The following is a 22,058-nucleotide window of genomic DNA, read 5'->3' as shown; positions in this document are numbered from 1 at the left end:
TATGGCAGGAATTCAGTGGGTCTGGTGCCAGTAATGAAGACAGGAAAGAACAACAGAGAGGCACAAGTCATGTGTTTATTCGGAGAGATGGAACATTTTAGATCTGTGAATATGGAAAATATATTGTAGGGTACTTTGTAAAAATATGTATTGATGGATTAATAAAAGTAAACTTAAAACAATTACTGGTATCAGATCAGACCAATAATATTTCGTATGCCCTCACTACCTCATTTACTTGTCTCCATGGAAATGTTATTGCTTTTTGAGGAATGTTCCACATTTGCAGTGACATCACGCTGGAGGTGTTTTACGTGTAGGTGTATGGCCAGAATGGTCACCAGTTAACATGGAGACACAGCACACAGTAGCATACACAGCCAAATGTATTTTAAGATTGTCTAAAAATTCACAAAAAAAATGCTAAATGGGTTTAAACAACACATGGAGCCTGTGATCAATGTGAGGTTCATGGTCGTGTTTAGGGGTTAGATTTTCTACAATAAGGTCAGAGTGACTAACTGGAAAACTGCTAATGCAAGCTATCTTACAACACAAAGACCAGATGTCTCGATTTACCCGGGACAGTCCCAGTTTTGAGCCCTGTGTCCCCTGTCCCAGCAGATTTATACAAAACCAGTGATTTGTCCTGATTTTACACATGAAATATCCCAGGTGTCCCTATTTTTTACCAATTTGCTCTAAATCAGGTCTAAACCAGGACTAAACTAAGATTAAAGCAGGACTACATCAGGTCTAAACCAGGAATGAAACAAGACTATCACAATTTTTGACTAATCTGATCCCTGCCAGCAATAAAGAGGAGCATAAATTGTGAGTCAAAATACAGAAAACAGTTTTTGCTAATGACCACAAAGCAAAAAAAAAATTTAAAAAAAATGCAGCAACAGAAGTCCCTCTGATTATGACTGACACAAGAATGCACAATCTTACACGCTCTTTTCACAATTTTATTTATAACCACCATCCCAAACCAGGAATGTACCAGTTTAGAATTTTGAAAATCTGGTCACCCTACCAACTAAATCAGTTAATTTTGGTCAATTACATTAAAATAGAGCTCAGATTAAAGTATAACAAACAGTGCATGTTTACAGTAAGCATCACACGTCCAGGGCATGTTGATGACATTCAGGGTATCAATTAACTATCATCACAGAAGCAAAATGGTCACACCACCAGGCCAAGTTACAGGTCAGATCTGTGAAGAAAAGGACCACATTTACAGACCATATTTACATAAAATTTCCTGTAATGAAATATATGCACAAAAGAGACCTTTGATACAATATTGTGGGGCATTTAAAGTGAAGCAATAGCATTTCAAGTGCACAATGCACTTTTAAGTCAGAGTCAAACTGCTTTATAATAAATGTTGCTAAAATGCCTCAGATTGGCTCCTAATTGTGCCTGCCCCCTGCCTGGAGAAATAGAAATAAGATTCTGTAATAAATAAATAAACTGCTGAAATAAGTAAATATATATAAAATCTTTGCACACAATACACAAAGTACACAAAGTAGGATGATCCTGATTGAGTGCACGTAGTTTCAGAAGTAGCCCTATAATTCCCACATTAGAGTCACATTAGACTCACATTACAAAGGGCAGCAGCAGGAAGGCCCCTCCGACATCACTTCCTCCTGATCAAACACTGTTGATGTACACATTAACACTGGAGATCCAATCTGAGCCACAATAATTGAACGTGCTGAAATTGGGGACTATTTTTTGGAGTGATTTCCTATGTTCAGAGCAGCGGAGTAGATTGGCCTAATTAAGAACACAAAAACAGGAAGTGTTAATGTCATGTCTATAATTAATTGGTGGCCTCAGCCGAAGGGTCCGCCTGGTCACAGCAAAACAAGGAAACTGTTCTTAAAACTCAGAGCTCACTAATATTACTATAGCTTCTACTACAATGATTACTACAACTAAACTATAATAGTGATATGTTCTACTATTGCTGCCTACTATACCAATACTACTACTATTACAACTACTACTACAACTATTTCTATTAATAAACTACTTTCATTTAACCAATATTATCACAACAGCTACAGTAGCAGCAGCAGCAGTAGTAGTAGTTGTAGTAGTAGTAGAAAGAGGAAGAGTACAATTACAAAAGCTACTATTATTACCACTATAGCCTCCTACTACTACTATTATAACTACAACAACTAGTACTATATCTTACATGACATAAGATAATGGTAATGGAAATGGTCTTCTCTTACCTATAGGCCTACTTTTACAAAATAAACAAAAAAAATAAAACAAGATAACATCTAAAAGAATTTACAAACCTGGTGAGATAATGTTGTAAAAACAAATCATTGCGAGACAACTTTTTTTTTAAAATCACTAGAATTCTAACATTTCCTTTGTCATTTTGAAACATGAAAAGTAACCCCATACATAATGCAAAAGTCATTCCCATGATAGTTGATCTAACCTGATGAATTCATGAGTAGCTGATGAAACTACTGAAACTCCCATTGGTTTAAGTGGGCTTGGTTCAACAGCACATATGTCCAGTTATTGTCATCATATACACTTCCCCAGCACCAGACTTGCACTTCTCTCCTCCTCAGTGTGCAGTGAGACAGACGTAAATCACTGTGTGGTCTATAAGTCACACAGAGAAACTGTTCAAATATGTTAGGACATTATTTATATCGTTCAGTTTTAGTATAATTCATGTTTCTGTAGCAAATGGTCATGGTAAATGGTCATGTATTTATACAGCACTTTTCCACCTTCAAGGCACTCAAAGCACTTTACATCACGGAACCACTCACCCATTCACACACACATTCATACACCAGTGTATGCAGACACAGGGGGGAGAGGTGGGTTAAGAGTCTTGCCCAAAGACACAACAATATTCATCTGTGGGAGCTGGAATCACGCAGATGTTTATGTCGAGAGCAGGATTCGAACCATCAGCCTTCGGATGAGAGGACGAACACAGTGGACGAACACTAAAAGGCGTGTGTAAGGCAACTTAGAATAAAAACTATAAAAACTTCAATTTAACCCTCTCAGGCTCAAATTAATTTTTTGTATCAGGAAAAATCTGATATTTGGGGAAAATTATAATATGGGGTAGTAATATACAATTCTGACTTTTTTATCCTTTGTAAACAAAAAAAGTATTTTGCACTTCTGGCAGGCCGTTTGTGTGTAGTCATTCTTGCACAGTCTACATCGTCCATGTTTATCAGTATGGATGGAAAAAAAGGCTCCTGAGTAAAAAAAGCTCATAAAATATGGATGTGGAGTAAGTAAATGGTCACATTTTTCTATAGCGCTTTTGCAATGCCTGCCTGGAGAGGGTTAAACTTAAAAAATTGCATAGAAATAAACAGACTTAAATTGGTTAACATATATGTGTTTACCATACTACTGCACTACAACAGCACTACAACTACACTACAACAGCATTACAACTACAATACAACTACACCTCAACTGCACCACAACACTACAACTACACTACCACTACACTTCAACTACATTACAACTACACCACAACTGCACCACAACTACACTACAACTGCACTACAACTACACTACAACTACACTACAACTGCACTACAACTACACTACAACTACACTACAACTGCACTACAACTACACTACTACACTACAACTACTGCACTACAACTACACTACAACTACACTACACTGCACTACACTACACTACACTACAACTACACTACACTACACTGCACTACAACTACACTACACTACAACTACACTACACTGCACTACACTACAACTACACTACAACTACACTACAACTACTACAAACTACTTCACTGCACTACAACTACATTACAACTACACTACAATTACACTACGACTGCACTACAACTACATTACAACTACACACAACTAACTACACACTACACTACACTACTACAACTACACTACACACTACTACACTACAACTACAACTACACTACTACACTACTACAACTACACTACTAACTGCACTACAACTACACTACACTAACTACACTACAACTGCACTATCACTACACTACAACTACACTATAATTACACTACAACTGCACTATAACTGCACTACAACTGCACTACAACTACATTCCAACTACACTACAATTACACTACGACTGCACTACAACTACATTATAACTACATTACAACTACACTACAACTACACTACGACTGCACTACAACTACATTATAACTACATTACAACTACACTACAACTACACTACAACTGCACTATGACTACACTACAACTACACTACAATTACACTACGACTGCACTACAACTACATTCCAATTACATTACAACTACACAACAACTGGACTTCTATTACACTACAGCTACACTACAACTGCACTACAACTGCACTACAACTACATTCCAACTACACTACAACTGCACTACAACTACATTCCAACTGCACTACAACTGCACTACAACTGCACTACAACTACATTCCAACTACACTACAACTGCACTACAACTACATTCCAACTACACTACAATTACACTACGACTGCACTACAACTACATTACAACTACATTACAACTACACAACAACTGGACTTCTATTACACTACAGCTACACTACAACTGCACTACAACTGCGCTACAACTACACTTCAGCTACACTACAACTACACTACAACTACATTACAACTACATTACAACTACACTACAACTGCACTACAACTACACTACAACTGCACTATGACTACACTACAACTACACTACAACTGCACTATGACTACACTACAACTGCACTACAACTACACTACAACTACACTACAACTGCACTACAACTACACTACAACTGCACTATGACTACACTACAACTACACTACAACTGCACTATGACTACACTACAACTACACTACAACTACACTACAGACTGCACTATGACTACACTACAACTACACTTCAGCTACACTATGACTACACTACAACTACACTACAATTACACTACGACTGCACTACAACTACATTACAACTACATTACAACTACACAACAACTGGACTTCTATTACACTACAGCTACACTACAATTACACTACAACTACATTCCAACTACACTACAACTACACTACAACTACACTACAACTACACTACAACTGCACTACAACTACACTACAACTACACTACAACTGCACTACAACTACACTACAACTGCACTATGACTACACTACAACTACACTACAACTGCACTATGACTACACTACAACTACACTTCAGCTACACTATGACTACACTACAACTACACTACAATTACACTACGACTGCACTACAACTACATTACAACTACATTACAACTACACAACAACTGGACTTCTATTACACTACAGCTACACTACAATTACACTACAACTACATTCCAACTACACTACAACTACACTATGACTACACTACAACTACACTACAACTACACTACAACTGCACTACAACTACACTACAACTGCACTATGACTACACTACAACTATACTACAACTACACTACAACTGCACTACAACTACACTATGACTACACTATAACTACACTACAACTGCACTACAACTACACTATGACTACACTACAACTACACTACAATTACACTACGACTGCACTACAACTACACTATGACTACACTACAACTACACTACACTACTACTGCCACTGCTGATACTACACTACATCTGCCACCAATTATTATTCACTATGTCACATTTCTGGTGGAGCCACCTGCTTGTCATTGTTTTGCCTGCAATGTGACACAGTATGGCATTAAATTTATCCATCTCATCTCCATGGAGACAAGCAGACAAGGCACCCACACTGGTAAAGTTACATATTACATTCAAATGGTAAAAGACTACTTCTAAATGTCTTCACTGCTGTTTGTATTACTACTGATACTAATCTTTTCTTTTTAGGGACCGTAAAGACCCATAAATCTCTCCTGCAGTCCGTAGATAGTCCTTAAGGTGTCCTGATTTATTCCTGTGATGCAAACTTATTTTGGTTCTGGTTTAGTTTCCGTTAAAACCAGATTAGACATGGACTTCAAATGCAACTGCAGGCTCCAGTGCTGTGTTGTGATGTTTGGTGTTATTTTAGGAATAGCCTTGCACTATATATAAAAACCCACAGTTCAAAGGTCACAGTTTGAGCCAATACATTCATTTATTTATTTCTGTCGCTCATTTGCTTATCACAAGTGTTCCTAAGAGGTCTCACTGCAGTCACCTTTAATCAGTGCGGACTGCGGAGACAAGGCGCTCCTCCTGTGTCAGACGTCGCGTATAATTCAACTCCACTCGCCTGCTATCTTAAGCTCTAGATGAAAATTTATTACGATTGGAGACTTCAGTGGACCAAATGATGTTTACACAAGCATACCTCGTTCTGAGAGAGTGTGGGTCAGACTCAGAGTGATGCATTGTGGGTAAGAAGGAGAAGGAAAGAGGGAGGGGCCAGTGAACATTTTAGCCCTTAGCTGACCCAAGTGACTCAGCCCTGTTTCTTAAGAAGTGTGAGGGGACTTTGAGTATGGATATTACTAGGGCTGAGGGAGAAGGCAGATTTTATTGTCTTTCTTGCAAACAAAAATAAACAGAAAATACTACTTCTTCTGACAGATTTTATTGTTCACCACACCTTGCTTAAACAAATATATGACTTGGTAGTTCCACAGTACATTGGAACAAACTGATTTTCATACAGGAGTAAGTATCTGTTTCAATAATCCATCATGTTGGAGGATGGCATATGAGTTGCCAGCCTTAGTGCCATAGATTCGATTACTGATTGCGAATTGCTGAATGTCTCTCCTAACTCTCAACTTTCATCATCCTGTCCAATGGTTTAAGTTCAAGAGTTGCAGGAAGAAACAAATCAAATTTCATACTTGTTTACAACACCAGGAAAAAGGTTTGATATTGTCTATAACAACTTTGAAATTACTCTTATTTTTAGACTGAGGAATATTAGTAGTTTCTGTAGCATACAGGGGTGTGCAAAAATATTTAAACATCAATATATCGTGTTAGTAAATTTTATGATACATTATCATTATCATGAGCTCTTACATTGATATATCGAAAAAATGTTTTTTGTGTGTCTTTAAGCTTTTTTTTTTTTTTTTTTTTGTGACTATACTACAATTTTGTTGCTCATTTAGAGGAAGGAAACTTGTTTATGCAATACATTTGACATATTCACTGTTTTAGTGATTAATATGGATAATATTTCCTATTAACTTTGCACAAGTAGTGGTTTAACAAAGAACTATTATTGTTAAAATGTATGTGTGCAATATATCATGTGCAGTATATCGATTATTGTATGCATCGTCATAATAATATCGTGTTGTGAGCCATGTCTCATTGTGAGAGACCCTGTGTTTCCCAGCCCTAATAAAGAGGATATTAACTGATTTGTGATATTGATATTAAAAAAGTGCAGCAAACTATGTCATGTCATAATTGTGTGCATCAAACCCTATTTTAAAACAAATATTGTCCTTTTCCTCCACCATTTTGTCTCAGCTCGGTCCTGTAGACTTGATTGTCCGGCTCCTATACTTCACCGCTGGAGAATGCGCTCTCTCCTCAGAGTCAAAGATTAGCATATTGTTTGTTGACATATGTTTAATTGATGAAGCAGTGCCGCAGTGATTTCACTGTGTTTTGTTTTCGAGGGCCAGTGTTCTGACAGAAATACTGGGAAGTATTGAGTTTGGCTGCGTGCTCAGGTTCCCATACACGACACAGCTAATTCAAAACGCCTTGGCCTTGTAGTGAGAGAGAGTTTTAACCTTGCATTGAACTCACAAGAATCCAAGTGTACTCCCTGGATCGCAGAAAAATACTTACACCACGTCCATGATTTAGAGGCTGACTTTCAAAGAGCAGACTCCTCTCAGCGCACTGCACAGTCATAAAATAACTTTCCATTTTAGAGGAACCCAGCTCCGAGCGCACCAAACGGGCACAGCATTGTTCAGATGTTCAGGCTAATTTGGTAGTCAAATATCACCAGCTAACTCATACATTACTTATTACTTATACACAACAAAAGAAAAGGGGATTTCCTGAACTCTAATAATTGGGGAGTATGTATTGCATGATCAAGTTAATATGATGTATTGTGTAAACTAAATAGTAAGAGTTGTTCAGCGCTGTGCAATGTTTTCCAAAAGCTGAGTCAGGCAGGAGTGATGACAAGAAGTGATGGAAACAACTATTTTCAAGCAAGAGATGACAGCCATCTCATTTCAAACATATTGTATGTTGTAACAGCTCTTAATTGTAAAGAGGACCACTTTTAAACAATGGGAAAGGGTAAGATGTTGTAGTATTTTGCCATACACCTTATAACATGTTATATATTATAAGAAAGATGTCACCAGACCCGCCTCTCGTGTGGGCGGTTGACAGATGGCCCCTCCCTCTCTCTCCTCCTGTTTCTGTAAAAAGTAACAGTGACTATTCTTAGTTATGACAGGTCATCACTGCGCCTCGAGGGATCTACTGTCAGAGTGGCTTAAACTTCTCCACTAATGTTTTAATAATATAATATGTTATTTCTCTCTCATTGTGTTTTTGTGAACCTTTGTCTTCTGGGCTAGAATGCTTGCAGTTATTCAGAATAGATGTGTATACTTAAGATGGTGTTATTAAAGGTGCACTGTGTCATTTTTCTGCCGGGGGTCCTTATTTGCTTAATGGACGTGATGTCGCTGAGCTTTAGATGTTTCACAGTATAGCATTAAACTTACCAGTCTTGCATTCATTTCATTGTGTGAGTTGGGGTGGCTACTCTTCAAATCCGAACTGTAACTTCACCTAGAGGTGGAATTGTCCATGGAGATGGATATGTTTAATGCCATACAGCAGTCATTCCCAAAGTCTGCCTTTCTATAGAGGCAAAGATCACACAAGGCACCTCTAATAATGTTTTACTCTACACGTAAAAGAATATGTCAGGTTTTCTGCTTAGATTTATGTTAAAACAATGCACTGTAGTCTTATTTCTGTGGCCTTAATACTGATATAAATATAAAGAATATCTTATGTAAAGTTAATTTAAAACATAATTTTCTTTCTTGCCTGGTGTGCTGGCAACCTTTTGGGCTGTAATGAGGGCCCACAGGAGTCCTTGGTCCCCACTTTGAGAAACACTGCACATACCGAAAAACATTCCAGGCAAAGTGACTGACCACCCACCAGAAAAGTCACATAGTGCATCTCAATGTTAGTTAGTGTAACTTAATGTTTTTAAGAATCTAAAAATGGTTAACAAATTAAACTGAAATATTTTAAGAAGATTTGATACAATAAGCCAAAAATAAGGTAGCCCTCAGCTCTGTGTGCCCTGATGAGAGGAGGAAGCTCCAAAGGGCTGAGTCAGATCCCATCTCTTCCGGAGGAGTAGACCCAATGAACAGAACTCATCAGGGGCTTTCCTCTGGGAGCACAGCCTCTCAGTTGTGGTCCTGGTCAGCTCTGTTTACACTGGAAGACCCACTGCACTCACCATGGAGGGTCTGAGGGCATCTGCTACTGTTCACAAAAGGAGCAGTCATTTGCTATTTTAATAATAATAATGCTTAGTCTTGTATTGCACTTTTTGTCCATACTCACAACTGTATGCTCCACTATAGCCACTGCTGCCCCAATTCTGCACCACGTATTCCCAACAGTCTCCATCCATGTGGCAACCAGTCCCAAGCCTTTAAAGATTAGATCATATTCTCAAGGTATGACCATAGTTTCTCTGCTACTGCTTTGAGTATAACAAAGGTTAAACTAAACTCAGAATGTCAAAGTTAACTTGACCTGTGCACTTGACCCGTCGTTGAATGCAGCTGGATGGGGCAACCTGTCTGGAGCATTGAGCATAAACAATGCAGCCAGGCCTGGTCAGGATTAGAATTTGTAAGATTTGGTGACAGTGGTACTGTTGCCCACTCCAGTCGCAGTGATTTAGCAGGACGGCATCGGAAGGGCATCTGGAACATGTAGAAAATAATAATAATTGCACTGTGTGGTGTTGCTATATTTTCCCTCTCTCCCCTGTGTAAGCCCCGTTGGTGAACCCCGGACAGTCCCAGAGGAGAAGAGGGAGGATCTCTGTGATGATTCTGTTTAACTTTCCTCCCTCTGCTCGCTATGGAAACCAACCTGAGCATGCCATGGCAGGTACACCTCATAAATCCACAACACAAATAATATTTAGCTCATGGATCCAGAACCCCGGCAAAATTCAACTCATGATAACTGTACTTTTCATTACATGTGGGGGTTGTGTCAGATTTATTTCTTTATCTAAAATATAACGTTTGACACAAAAATCTTGGTAAAGGCAATAATATAAACTGCTTTTGATTAGAAGTATCAGAACTTTTATGAAGAAATTTAACTTTTACTTGAATATATATTACAATACAGGAAAGTTAATTGATTTTATCACTGATATGCATATAGAAGTTAATCACATTTGGTTCTTTTAGTGGAAGAAGTACTGAATTTAGTATTAAGAAATGTCATTAATAAGGAACTCGGGATCGAATGCTTAAAAAGAAACGTCATTGTTGACATCTGCAAAACTTGGAAATGAAAATGCATTAATCAAAACTGTTAAAATGTAAACTAAAGACTACCCAACACACTACACAACAAGCTGCTGAGTCACTAGGTAAATACATTTAGCTTTTTCAAATATCCATTGGCATTAACTGAACTTTCTATGATATGTGTCAATGCAATCCAGATCATTATACGAAAAACATCTGACAATTTCCTGAAGCATTTGAACCTCATTTTACACATTTTTCTGATTGTATAGAGTACAAAAGATGTATGACTAGCCCAGCAGTGGTGCAACCTTGCAAATTCCTCACTGGTCAATAAACTCAATACGTGAGGGAGCAGACTGATAAGGCTAAGTCCTGACGTAAATCTTTAGCATCTCGAGAATCCTTCATGTCTTGCTCAAAGGCAGCGTCGGCCTCATACAGTAAACAGTGTGACAGCTACTTTAAGCTGCAGTTCGGGAGAGTGCTCTGGGCTTTCAGTCTTTAGTGCATGAGGGATTGTGGTAAAGACTAGCATTAAAAACATGTCAATGACAACAAAGGCAGGTTTTAATGAAATATGGAGCATGTATGTGGGAAATGTATAGGAGCCAAACAGAAAGACAAGGAAAATGCATTTGGAGAGAGTCTTCAGCGGATGACTATATATTAAAATTCTGTTGGGGTTAAGTAGTTAGAGGCACCAAGTTTAGACAAAAGGACAACATACGAAACATTTTACTTGTCTGTGTACTATATTCAAAGTTTGAATAAGCTATTGTGGAATGTAAAGATTGTTTAGAAAGTTCTCATATCAAATGTTGTGTACAATTTAGGATTATAGTTTAGTGTCTACGGCCTCCATGTTTTTTGTACCATCTGAACGTATTGCTGTTTGATTTGTTACAGTCTTGAATTACACAAATTGATTCATTTGACAGGATTTTCAAACATAGTACTTCATACATATATCTCAAAAGAAAACAAGTTGTGATTGAGTTGTGTGCTTCACCAAGACAATTTATTTGACTAAAAATTAAATAAATCTCCAGAAGCGGGACTGACAAATAAAACAAAATTATAATGAAATAATTTTGAAAAATAAATACTTCCAGAAAAAAATGCACTGATTATTGGATAAAACTGTGAGGTAAAAATAAAAATCATATAGCTGGCGTTTATGTGTAAATGAATGGGGGGACTTGACTCCGCCCCCTCAGCTGGACATTACAGTCCCACATTACCACACAGAGGGACCACTGTCAGACAAAATTATATTCAGTCATCACTTTGTCAACTTTATTTGTTTTGTCACCTTTGGTTAATCCAGTCACAATAGATTGATCCTCCACTGTTTAAAATAGTGATGTTTGCATAGTCAAAGCAAGTATACAGGTTCCTGTAGTGCAACAGTCCTCTTTGTAACAAAAAGGTTATTTATTATGGGTTGTTCAAATAGACCAACTAAGCAACTGTGTTACATGCCAAAGAATGGTAGTACCGTAATGTCAGTTATACTAAAGGCATAGGGAATTTGAATATTTGAAAGAAAATAATTTATTTTAAAAACGTATGTCATTTATACCCTGTTTGAACCAGTAAGAGCTTTCATATGCATTACTACAATTGCCTTTTAAAGAAACACAAAGGAGGTTCTACTCTAAAATGATATCTTTATTAACAATCAGAGCCAACAATGGAAGATTTATAAATATATTTCTTTTATCCCTTTTGATTTGTAAAAGTCGTCTTTGCATGATTCCAGTTGTGGGGAAAGATATAACTTGTCCTGATGTGCTTAAAACGGCACTGTCTATATCCAAGAGAAAAATCCCTTATGTACAATGTGAAAAGGTGTGCAGAGAGGTGTGGGGAGAAATACCAGTGCCTCCAGAAGCGATGTCCACAGCAAAAAACAATGTTGATCATTTTGGCCAAATTCCCCAAATCTGGAAGTTGGGTATTCCGTACTTGAAGGGAAAGTCAGGCACTTCCAAACAAGGAAACAAGTAATGCTCCGGTATACTTCCGAATGACAGTGTGCTTGGACCAGGGATTATAGTCTTTATTTTAGGGGAGGGAGGGGTCAGGCCAAAGCCATCGGGCACCACGCATCACCCCGCACTGAGGAGACGTCCTGGGATAGGCTGGTGTACAGAGCGTCCTGTCCCGAATACTTCACCGATGACACAGTGGCCTCCGCTGAACTGGACAGGACAGAAGAGCTGACCTAGAGGGGGGAGAGGGGAATTAGATCATTAGTTTTAATCAATTGAAAATCCATTACAGAATGCATGTTTATTTAATATGATTTAAGTTTTATTGTATTTTGGAGCTACTGTTGTCTGAGTAGTTTTTGTTGTGGGTCATAAATCTATCATAAATTATAGGTCTTTATTTTTTATTTAGAAAATCTAAAAAATGTATGAAGAGGCTACGACAGTTGTTTTTTCACGTTTTAATAAGGTTTTCTTTTACATATGGCATTTATTGTATGACTTAAATTTGTTTGCAAAAAGGTAGTAAAATGTTTTGTCGTTTAGTAAAAATATATGTGCTAAATATTGTGACACCTTCCCAAAGATGATCACACATGAATCAAGTGTGAGTAATAAGTCATTGTTTGGTGACATATCGGTTACAAACTGTGTGATTCATAGTGTTTTTCTGTACTTTTACTGTATATTTTTTGTATATCACAGTGTAATATAATATTTTAATAAAAGTCATAATCACCTGTGTTGTGGGAGAGCTGGTTTTGGAGCAGTCCTCAGAGTTGGACGAAGACGTGGATGTGGGAGTCATGGAGACGGTGTTATTATTGTTTCCTAGAAGAAGAGATTATAATTTAGACTTTGATTTATTACATTTAATAACTGACTTACTACACTAAACTAATTAATCCTGACTCACCAGAGGATCCTTTGGATTTATTTAGAGTTTTGGGTTTTCTTTTTCTGGTCTGGATTCCCTCTTTTTTCATTGCCAGTGGTCGAGGAACCTGTGAAATTTAACATAAAACTGTATTGTACACAGTTCAAATAATTTCATAAAAATTTAAGAAATATACTATTTGTCTAAACTTTTAAATAAATATTTTTAAAAATCTTTCAATAAGTATTAGAATTTTATTTTTCTATGATAGTACTGACCCCGTGTAATTTGGTGTAGAGGCCACACGCGTTGCACACTGGTTCGCCCTCCGCGTTTCTGCGCCACAAAGTGGTAGTGCTCGTTTGGCAGTTTGCGCAGGACAGGCCGATTCTTCTGGACGTAGACTGTGACATAAAACAACATACAACCATTACTGGGATTATTCAGCAGTGCTTTACATCAGGAAGTAATACTGACAGGTCAACGTGACGCTTTGTTCCAAAGCCACTTCGCTAATAACACCACAATGGGGGCATTGAAACCCTATTTCCCAATATAAACAGGGGACCTCTTGGTTTGTGTTCAGTATGGCCTTTACACATGTCCGTTATAAGTAAAAAATATAAATATGCTGCGTAGTTCTAATTTTACTCATAAAAACGTGTTTAATGTGGTGCGTAATCCGTGCGTAAATGTAGTCGATTAGCCTACACATGAATTTACACAGACAGAAACGTGGAAAAGACAGACATTAACATGTTAAAAATGTATTAGGATGTACAGATGCAGTATAGTTCATATATGTTTGCTGAGATTGTACGAAATCAAATGGATAAAACTAGGTTTCCCATTTAAACACGCAAATATCATCTGATATAATAAGAAATGTAGGATATGTTGTACTGCGACAGTGCTTAGACAGTGTTTAGATGTTAACGACAAATGTAATTCTAACTTTCCATCACTCACCGTCCTTTTCTGTGGTTTGATGAGCGGCCGGCTCAGCCCGTTCATTTTGCTGTAGAGGCCGCAGGCGTTACACAGAAAGTGCCCGGTGCCGTCGCGCCTCCAGAGTGGCGTGGAGATGGACCCGCAGTTGACACACTCCCGACTCTCGCCCATGTCATCCAGGAGGTCGGACACTGGTTAAAAAAGAAAGCGAACATGAGCAACAACAGAATAATTTTATGTTTTTCCAGATAGAGAACTAAAAATGCACAAACTTAAAGATAACGCCGGATTTATTTTTAACATTATTCGCCTATATTTTGCCATACAATTGAAATATGTCGGCAGGGTTAATATCCGTCTTATTTAGGTTACCGTCACCATAAATTAGGTAAATTATTTGATAGAAGAAAGTAATCATCATTTTAGAATTGAACTAAAAGGATTTAGTTTAAACTTTGACATTTAACAGTGCTGTGACATTTCCATCAGGATTATCCACATATTCAGTCAAAGAAGATTAATTAATTTCCTGTAGCAGAGCCTAATACAGGAATGGTGTGGGACACAATGAGCCTCACCTCCATTTGGGCCTCGGATGAGGGGTGCGCCTCTGCTCTGCAGCGTGTGCAGCATAGTGTTGTCGAAGGGCCCGCTGTTCCAGGGCGAGGGGAGCTGGGACAGTTGCGGGGTCACGTACGGGGAGTACGGGCTGGGGTAGGTTCCGCTGAGGCTCCGGGACAGACTGTACTGGTCCCTGCTGCCCACGTTTAGAGTGTTACTATAGGCCGTGTCCCGGGAAGTGCCGTTACTCATCGGCGGGCTGGGAGGATAGTGGAAGCGGCTGGCTGCGTGTGGGCTACTCGTGCTGTATGAAGGGCTCTCTGGTGCGGACTGGGACCATACCGAGTGGCTGGACACGTGGCTGGGCTGCGTGCCACCGGCTTGGAGGTATGATAGGTTAGGGATCATGGGCCCCACGCGGGAGCTGGGCACGTACACAGGGGAGTTAGGGCTGGAGTGCATGCTGTAGCCCCCAGAGGAGGAATCGTATCCGGTGGGCGTTTGCGCCGCGGCGATGGCCAGTGTCTGGTACATTTCACTGGGGTCCACCAGGAGGCCCGTTTTGTGCGTGCTCCCGGACAGCACCAGTTTGCTGCCCTGGTCTAAGTCCGTAAACAGGGGCATGTCCTCGGACGCGCCTAGCCCGTTGTTGTGGTGTCCAAAGTGGACGTAGGAGTGTCGCCTGTGGCCCAACGCGTCCAGCTCGCTTTGTGACACGGCGGATCTGAGCTCCTCCGCCGCGGGGCCGTCTCTCCTGTCACCGGACAGGTAGCTCTCAGCCGGAGATCCAGGGCTGCTGGACACTTCGCGCTTAACCATGGACCAGCTGTTATCCGCCAGGTCCATCCAGGAATATTTCCAAACACGGAGAGGTTAAGTAATGTTCAGGGAGTAGTCCACCCTGCAATGGGAAAGATCCAGTTTTAGAGAAGAAAAGACGATCAGCTGACATTGAACATGCCCACACCAAACTTTTAACAGTCCACTAAAAGCTAAAAACTAACATCAGATCATTGCTTTCACGCCATTATCGTGCGCTGTGTGCTGGTCCATAATAAAAAGCGCACTGATCGCCATAGCTCCTATCAAGCGCCCTTAAGAGGCACTGGATCCATCCGTGTCAAATCACTGTCCTCCCACATAACAGCACACGCCAATGCGCGCACACATACACACACATGTAGAGATAGGAAACAAAACGCAATATGTCTTCACAGCAATGAGATAACCGTTTGATAAGACCCTAAACAGATAAGAGCTAGAGGCTGGCTTAACAAGGCGATAAAACAATACTCCGAAATGAGACTGTCCACGGCGGCGCGCTACAGCCGCGCTTCCCGGTAAAGACAGAGAAAACAGAAGCTATACAGCAGATTTTTCAAACACTTACCTGCTAAACTTGTGCCATAAGTTGCACTGAAGGTTGGTAACTGCGGTCCGTTGCTTGTCCTGGGACTAATGGGAAAAGTTAAGTGCGTGCGCTCTGACGGGGTTTATGAGAGGAGGTGCTTATGGTGGCGGCGGCTGCACGAGGCTGACCAATCGCGTGCGTCCTGTGTGCTCGAGACACGGTGGGGGTGCCAGCCTGTGAACTCCTCCGATCAATCACGCAGCACTTCGCCTCTTGATCAGGTCTTGAACTAAAAGATCATTTGCATTTCATTTTTTTAATCTATTTTTTAATCTGTTTAAGAAAATACTGGAGGTGCGCATGTAATTTGCAATGTTTTTTTTATTTTTCTGTCAATTTAGCAAATTTAAAACGAGATCACTAAAGGTGTGGGCTGCCATTAAGGCCGACAACTGATTAAGTCTCAATTTAAGCAAATCTCATACAGTTAAAAGCTAATATTAACTGTACAGGCCGTTAAAGAGATGCGCTTTTTGAAAAGTCTTAAAATCTGCCACTTTTCCCTATAGGCCTATTATTATTGTATTATTATTATTATTATTTCTTTATTATTATTGCTTGACAGGCCCTAAGGCAATATTTTTCCCGACTTCAATTTGTCATATAATTATTTGAAAACCTATGAGTGTATGAATTATTTGTTCCTCTGCCTTGGTATATCTGATTTTACCTTTATGTTGACCACTGCTGGACCATGCTCGCTTTGTTTATTCTCCTTCCTCATTGTGATCAACAAAGGCCCTGTTAATTAGTTTATTTAAGTCAGACGCCTGTATGCAGAATGAAATGGCCTCAGCACTGGGGCTTTGAACGCGGATGATTCGCTCAGGTCCAATATACAACGTCCAAGTGATCAAAAGTGAGAGGTGTCAATTGAATCATTCATTATTCACGGCTGCTGCTTTGACGCGTGCGCACCCACCGCCGTTCACACTCGCTGTGTTTACAACTTGAAGACTCCACAAGCCTGAGCCCCAAACTGATATTAAAGTGTCAAGAATGGTGTAAAATTATCATACACAAAGTTGACCTAATTTAGAAAAGGCCCGTTGGGAAGTTTTTGTTTGTTTGTTTGTTTTTTGTTTGTTTGTTTACAGCTAACCCTAACCCTAATGATTTAATTATTTATTTCAAATCTTTTTTACTGACATTTGTATATTTAAACAGTCCGAATGAGGGGATAGATTTAAAAGTAGATTATAGTTCTTGTAAATTTTATATTAAACTTTAATGAATCTCCTCCCCTCATTCCATCAGTTGCCTTGTCTAACCCAATAATTTTTTAGGCTACTTTTAACCTATAAGAACATGCGTATATTTACAAGTCTGTTTGATGTATTATTCATGAGCAAGCAGGCTTTAAGAGGCTATATTTTTAAGTGTTTCTTGCCGAACAGGTGGGCTATTGAGATATCGTTTTGATAAAGAAAAATATAGGCTAGTAGGCTAATAATAATAGCCTAATAATACATCAGCCTACAGTCAAATTTATGTACTTTTGTAAATTAAAACAAAAATATTTTCATCCGGGCCTTTATTCATTTATTTAGCCTATTCATTAAATCTTTAGTGTGACGTTTAAGAGTAACCGGGCCCCGCAGCTACCGTCCGATGCCCCCTTGGCCTGTGCCGGTCTCGGGGCGCTGGTCAGGCAGAGGAGAGACTGTGCAGAGCCGTGTTGTTTTTGCGCGGACCCCCTCCACGTGATGAATGAGGTGTTTTCGTAGTGATGTCAAAGTGTGCGGCTCTGACACAGGGAGGAAAAGTGGCAGGACGCCGCCCTGTCTCCACATTATCCAGAGACGGTCAGGCTCTGGGCCCGTGTCTCAGGCCGCTAATCGAGTTACATTTATCACACGGCGTTTTAGTGGGATTTACTCTGTGCCACTGAGGCTCAACCCAACATGACACCCTGTGCGACTATTCAGGCCGTAATTACGCATCGCCCGGACGCGTAAAAGCGCGTTCGTTTAAGAGTACGGACAGCGCACTTTTATCTGAGCTGTTGTTTGTGTTTTCCTGAGTTGTGTCTAATAGCCGACCCCTCTCCAGGTGTCAGTGCCTTATGTACAGACTTGATAATGATTATCTCTAACACTCCACTCTTATTATAGGTCCAGTGAGAGCCGGGCCAAGCCTGATTACCAATACTGCAGTATAACGTGAGAGAGCACAGAGCTAACCCCACTCAGCATTATATGATCGGGATGGAATGACTTCATTTTATTCAGCATTGATAAATATTAACATAATTGATTAGTCACAGTTTTGATTAATGGCACAGTCAGTTTATAGTGCTATTATCCTTAGACATTTTCACTGTTGCTATGACCACTGCAAGCCTACAACGACAAGAATTTACCCTTAAAATATTGTCTCTTTAAAATATAATAATGCAAAATACTTAAGCAAATATTGTTATTTTTAGTGTGAATCTGAATGAGCAAAGATCCTCCAAAAATAACATTGAAAACAACTACATTTTTTAGCTCTCTATTACACTTCAAACTCACTGACTTATTTTAATTAATTAAAAAACAAAACAAAACACACACACACACTATTACCATCTCCCATAACACAGGCCTAGTCTTAGTTAGTCAGGATAAGTTTTGCTGCAAAGGCTGCTGGGAGTTGGTGAGCTCAGACTGTTTTTCAGTGGTAGATGATTAAACACTTTGGGACAGGTGTAAAACTAACCTTTGGCGTTTTGGACGTGTACCATCACCATGTGCCAGTTCTGTCTGTGCTGTTTTAAGACCCAAACTAGGCCATCACTCAGTGTACAATACACAGGCTCTGACGGACACAAGCTATAGCCACATTTATCAGGTGTTTTAAATATTATTTGTGTTTTGGGAGAGTTATCATCTTGGTGCCATTATGTCATATCATAGTGACACAGACAGTAAGGGCCCATATAAACTGCAGTCTCCATTATTATCTAATATGTCTGAACCACCGTCTGTCAGTATATCATGAACTTTTTTAATCACACTTTTGATATGTGAGAATTATTAAGAAGGCTATACATCACACTATTAGCAACAGTGAACTAGAAGGTATTTGATGCAAAATGACAATGTGTTTATAAATAATTCATATGATTTAATTTGTTAATCTAGTCAGTGCATAAATAAACATTGCACATACAGACGTTTTTGAGTTATAGTTTCAAGTCTGGATAAATTATTTAAATATATTTGAGTTTACATTTGACTATAACATTAAAATCCATTATAAAAATCTGATGCCAGCATTCAAAATTATAAATTGTTTTCAAGAAGGCATCATAATGTAATCATTAGAAAACATATTCAGGGATAGCACTTGAATGCACTTTGAGTCATTCATTTACAAAATAATCACATCACGATTCCAAGAACCATTCATGTTTTGTTAATAATAAAAAAGTATTAATACGTCTCAGCGTAATAATTGGATTTCACCGTCAATAAATCCAATATAATGGTACACAATCTAATAATGTCATGTTTATTTCCCCCATTAAATTTACTCCCCCTGATTTCCAATACACTTTTTAAGCAAATGTCCTTTTAGCTATGGAGTGGTTGGAATACACAAGGTAATATTTTTAAGACCCATTAGTAGTTTGTGTATTTGCATTACTATGGCATGATTCACACTTTGATAATGTCTGGAAATGCAGTAGTGGAAAGTTCATTGTGTATTTTGTATTTTCTGCCTTGGTCATGTATTTATCCTGTGAATAATGAGGAAAAGACCTGAGTGTTTTAGGGAACTCAGGAGCCCTTCAGTCTGCCCTATCACTTTAAAGGAGCCGCCTCCGAATAGCCCTCAGTCAGATAAACTTAAGTGTTTAAAAACCCATTCATCCACTAAACAAGATAAGACGCACAAGTGAGCCATTTCACACAGTACCTGCTAATACACTGGAAAACGTGTTGTCCAAAGCAAAACTGTGACTACTGCCACCTCGGACTTTGTGGATTGAGCTATTGGCCTGTAGAAAACTCAACAAGTGATGATCAAAAAAAAAAATAAAACAAAATAAATAAATAGGGAAAAGTCTAGTGAATCAGGAATATTTATTGTTTTATTGTGAGCGATTCAAAAACTCAACAATCCTAATGAATTACAACTTGTTTATACCTGTTTATCAGAACCTAGCGATTGGTTTGTGGATTAGGAGCTCAAATAAAAGAACAGTTTTATATTATTCACGTTTGACTGTAGTGTAGTGGTGTGTAGGTTTGAAGGGCCCATATTACGCTCTTTTCTGATCTATGTTATAATCCTGTTTCCTCATCACAAACATACCCGGAGTTGTGTTTTGTTTCATTCTCACATGTTCAACACACAAACCCTGCATATTTAGGCTGTGTTCTTCTCTCAAACGGAAAACACTTTGTTCCACATTGTGATGTCATGTGGTAATACAGGAAGTGCTCCACTGTGTTTTAAACTCTACAGACTTTCACTAGGATCATTCGGATAATCTCAGCCCCTGAATTGCCATTCTCTAATGAACAGTAGCTTGTTAACTTGAAAACTACCTCTTCGTAACATCACAAGGTGGAACAGAGCTTTGGAGCTATAGACAGACAAATAATAAAGGATTACTCAAATATTTGTGAATGAAACAAATCACAGCAAAGTCCGGGAATGTTTTTGAGGCAGTAACAGCATTATAAATACTTAAAGCTCCCAAGAGTCAATTTTATGTAATATAAGACCTTTAAACTGCAGCAGCTTTAATTTTTCAAACCATATCTTTACTTTAATTTACTATCTTTGAATATGTGTGATTTATTCTAGCCTATATTATTATCCTTCCCACAAGCTTCACCTTTAGGTTTGGGATGACCTAAGCCTTCTGTGGTTGGGTTATATTTTTTGGTTTTATTTTGCTATTTTAATCAAAGCACATGTGGACTGATCCAATGCACCACATGTTCCACTTGTTTATAAACTGTATGAGAGAAGATAGAGACACCATCCATACTGTCATTATATAGAACCAGGAACACATCGCAATGCTAAATTTTCACCTCTCCTGGACTCATTCACCCCTGGTCTGCTCTGTGTGGAAAGTGCCCCTCATCTCTGTAGTGCTGTAGATGCATGGAGCTCTTTTGTTATTGTTCCCTTGCTGTCTCCATCCTGTGGCCTGCCTCATGCGCGCCTCTGTTTTGTCTTTTGGCCTGAAGGTTAGGGCCTGGGACAAAGCTCTTTTCCCTGAATCAGCTGTTTGGAGTCCACAGTGGTGTTATAGTAAAGAGAGAAAACAGCCTTGGAGTACGGCAGGACGTCACTGATAGGACAGAGGCAGACAGAGACAGGCAGTGTGGTGGGACGGGGGAGGAGAGGGGGAGGTGTGCACGAATCCTTGGGACTGGCAGCAGAGCAGAGGAGCAAGCTAAAAAAGTGCATTCATGTGTCAAGGTTTGTGGATCAGCTGCCTTGGAGGGGTGTAAAAATAATACCTGTCTTTGTATTCATTCATGAAAAAAAAACATATAGGATAAAGTTAGAAGAATCAAATCATGTGGATCTATCTGTTTTGTTGAGTTGTAGCCTATTAAACATATTTTGTGCATCATCTATTTCACTCATCAGTAATAAGACTGCAATTGTAGTCTACCTTTTTTGTAGTAAAATTGCTACTGCCAAATTTTATAAC

General features: G+C 39.0%; 1 protein-coding gene across 1 annotated transcript; it reads right to left on the bottom strand.

The window, feature by feature from the left end:
• Positions 1 to 11,656: 11,656 nt before the first annotated feature.
• gata6 (GATA binding protein 6) lies at positions 11,657 to 16,480 on the bottom strand. The gene is made up of 7 exons (XM_020936033.2): positions 16,373 to 16,480; positions 15,000 to 15,883; positions 14,440 to 14,612; positions 13,749 to 13,874; positions 13,510 to 13,597; positions 13,333 to 13,424; positions 11,657 to 12,826 (listed from the first exon to the last, which is right to left on the bottom strand). Exons 2-7 carry the CDS (start codon positions 15,826 to 15,828, stop codon positions 12,683 to 12,685), a joined length of 1,452 nt encoding a protein of 483 aa, XP_020791692.1. The 5' UTR covers positions 15,829 to 15,883; positions 16,373 to 16,480; the 3' UTR covers positions 11,657 to 12,682.
• Positions 16,481 to 22,058: the final 5,578 nt, after the last annotated feature.

Source organism: Boleophthalmus pectinirostris, unplaced genomic scaffold (assembly GCF_026225935.1).
Source record: "Boleophthalmus pectinirostris isolate CB_2022bp ecotype Guang Dong unplaced genomic scaffold, ASM2622593v1 HiC_scaffold_16, whole genome shotgun sequence".
Taxonomy (NCBI): Eukaryota; Metazoa; Chordata; class Actinopteri; order Gobiiformes; family Gobiidae; genus Boleophthalmus; species Boleophthalmus pectinirostris.
The sequence above is the reverse complement of the archived record's forward strand: the minus strand, read 5'-3'. Positions and strand labels throughout refer to the sequence as shown.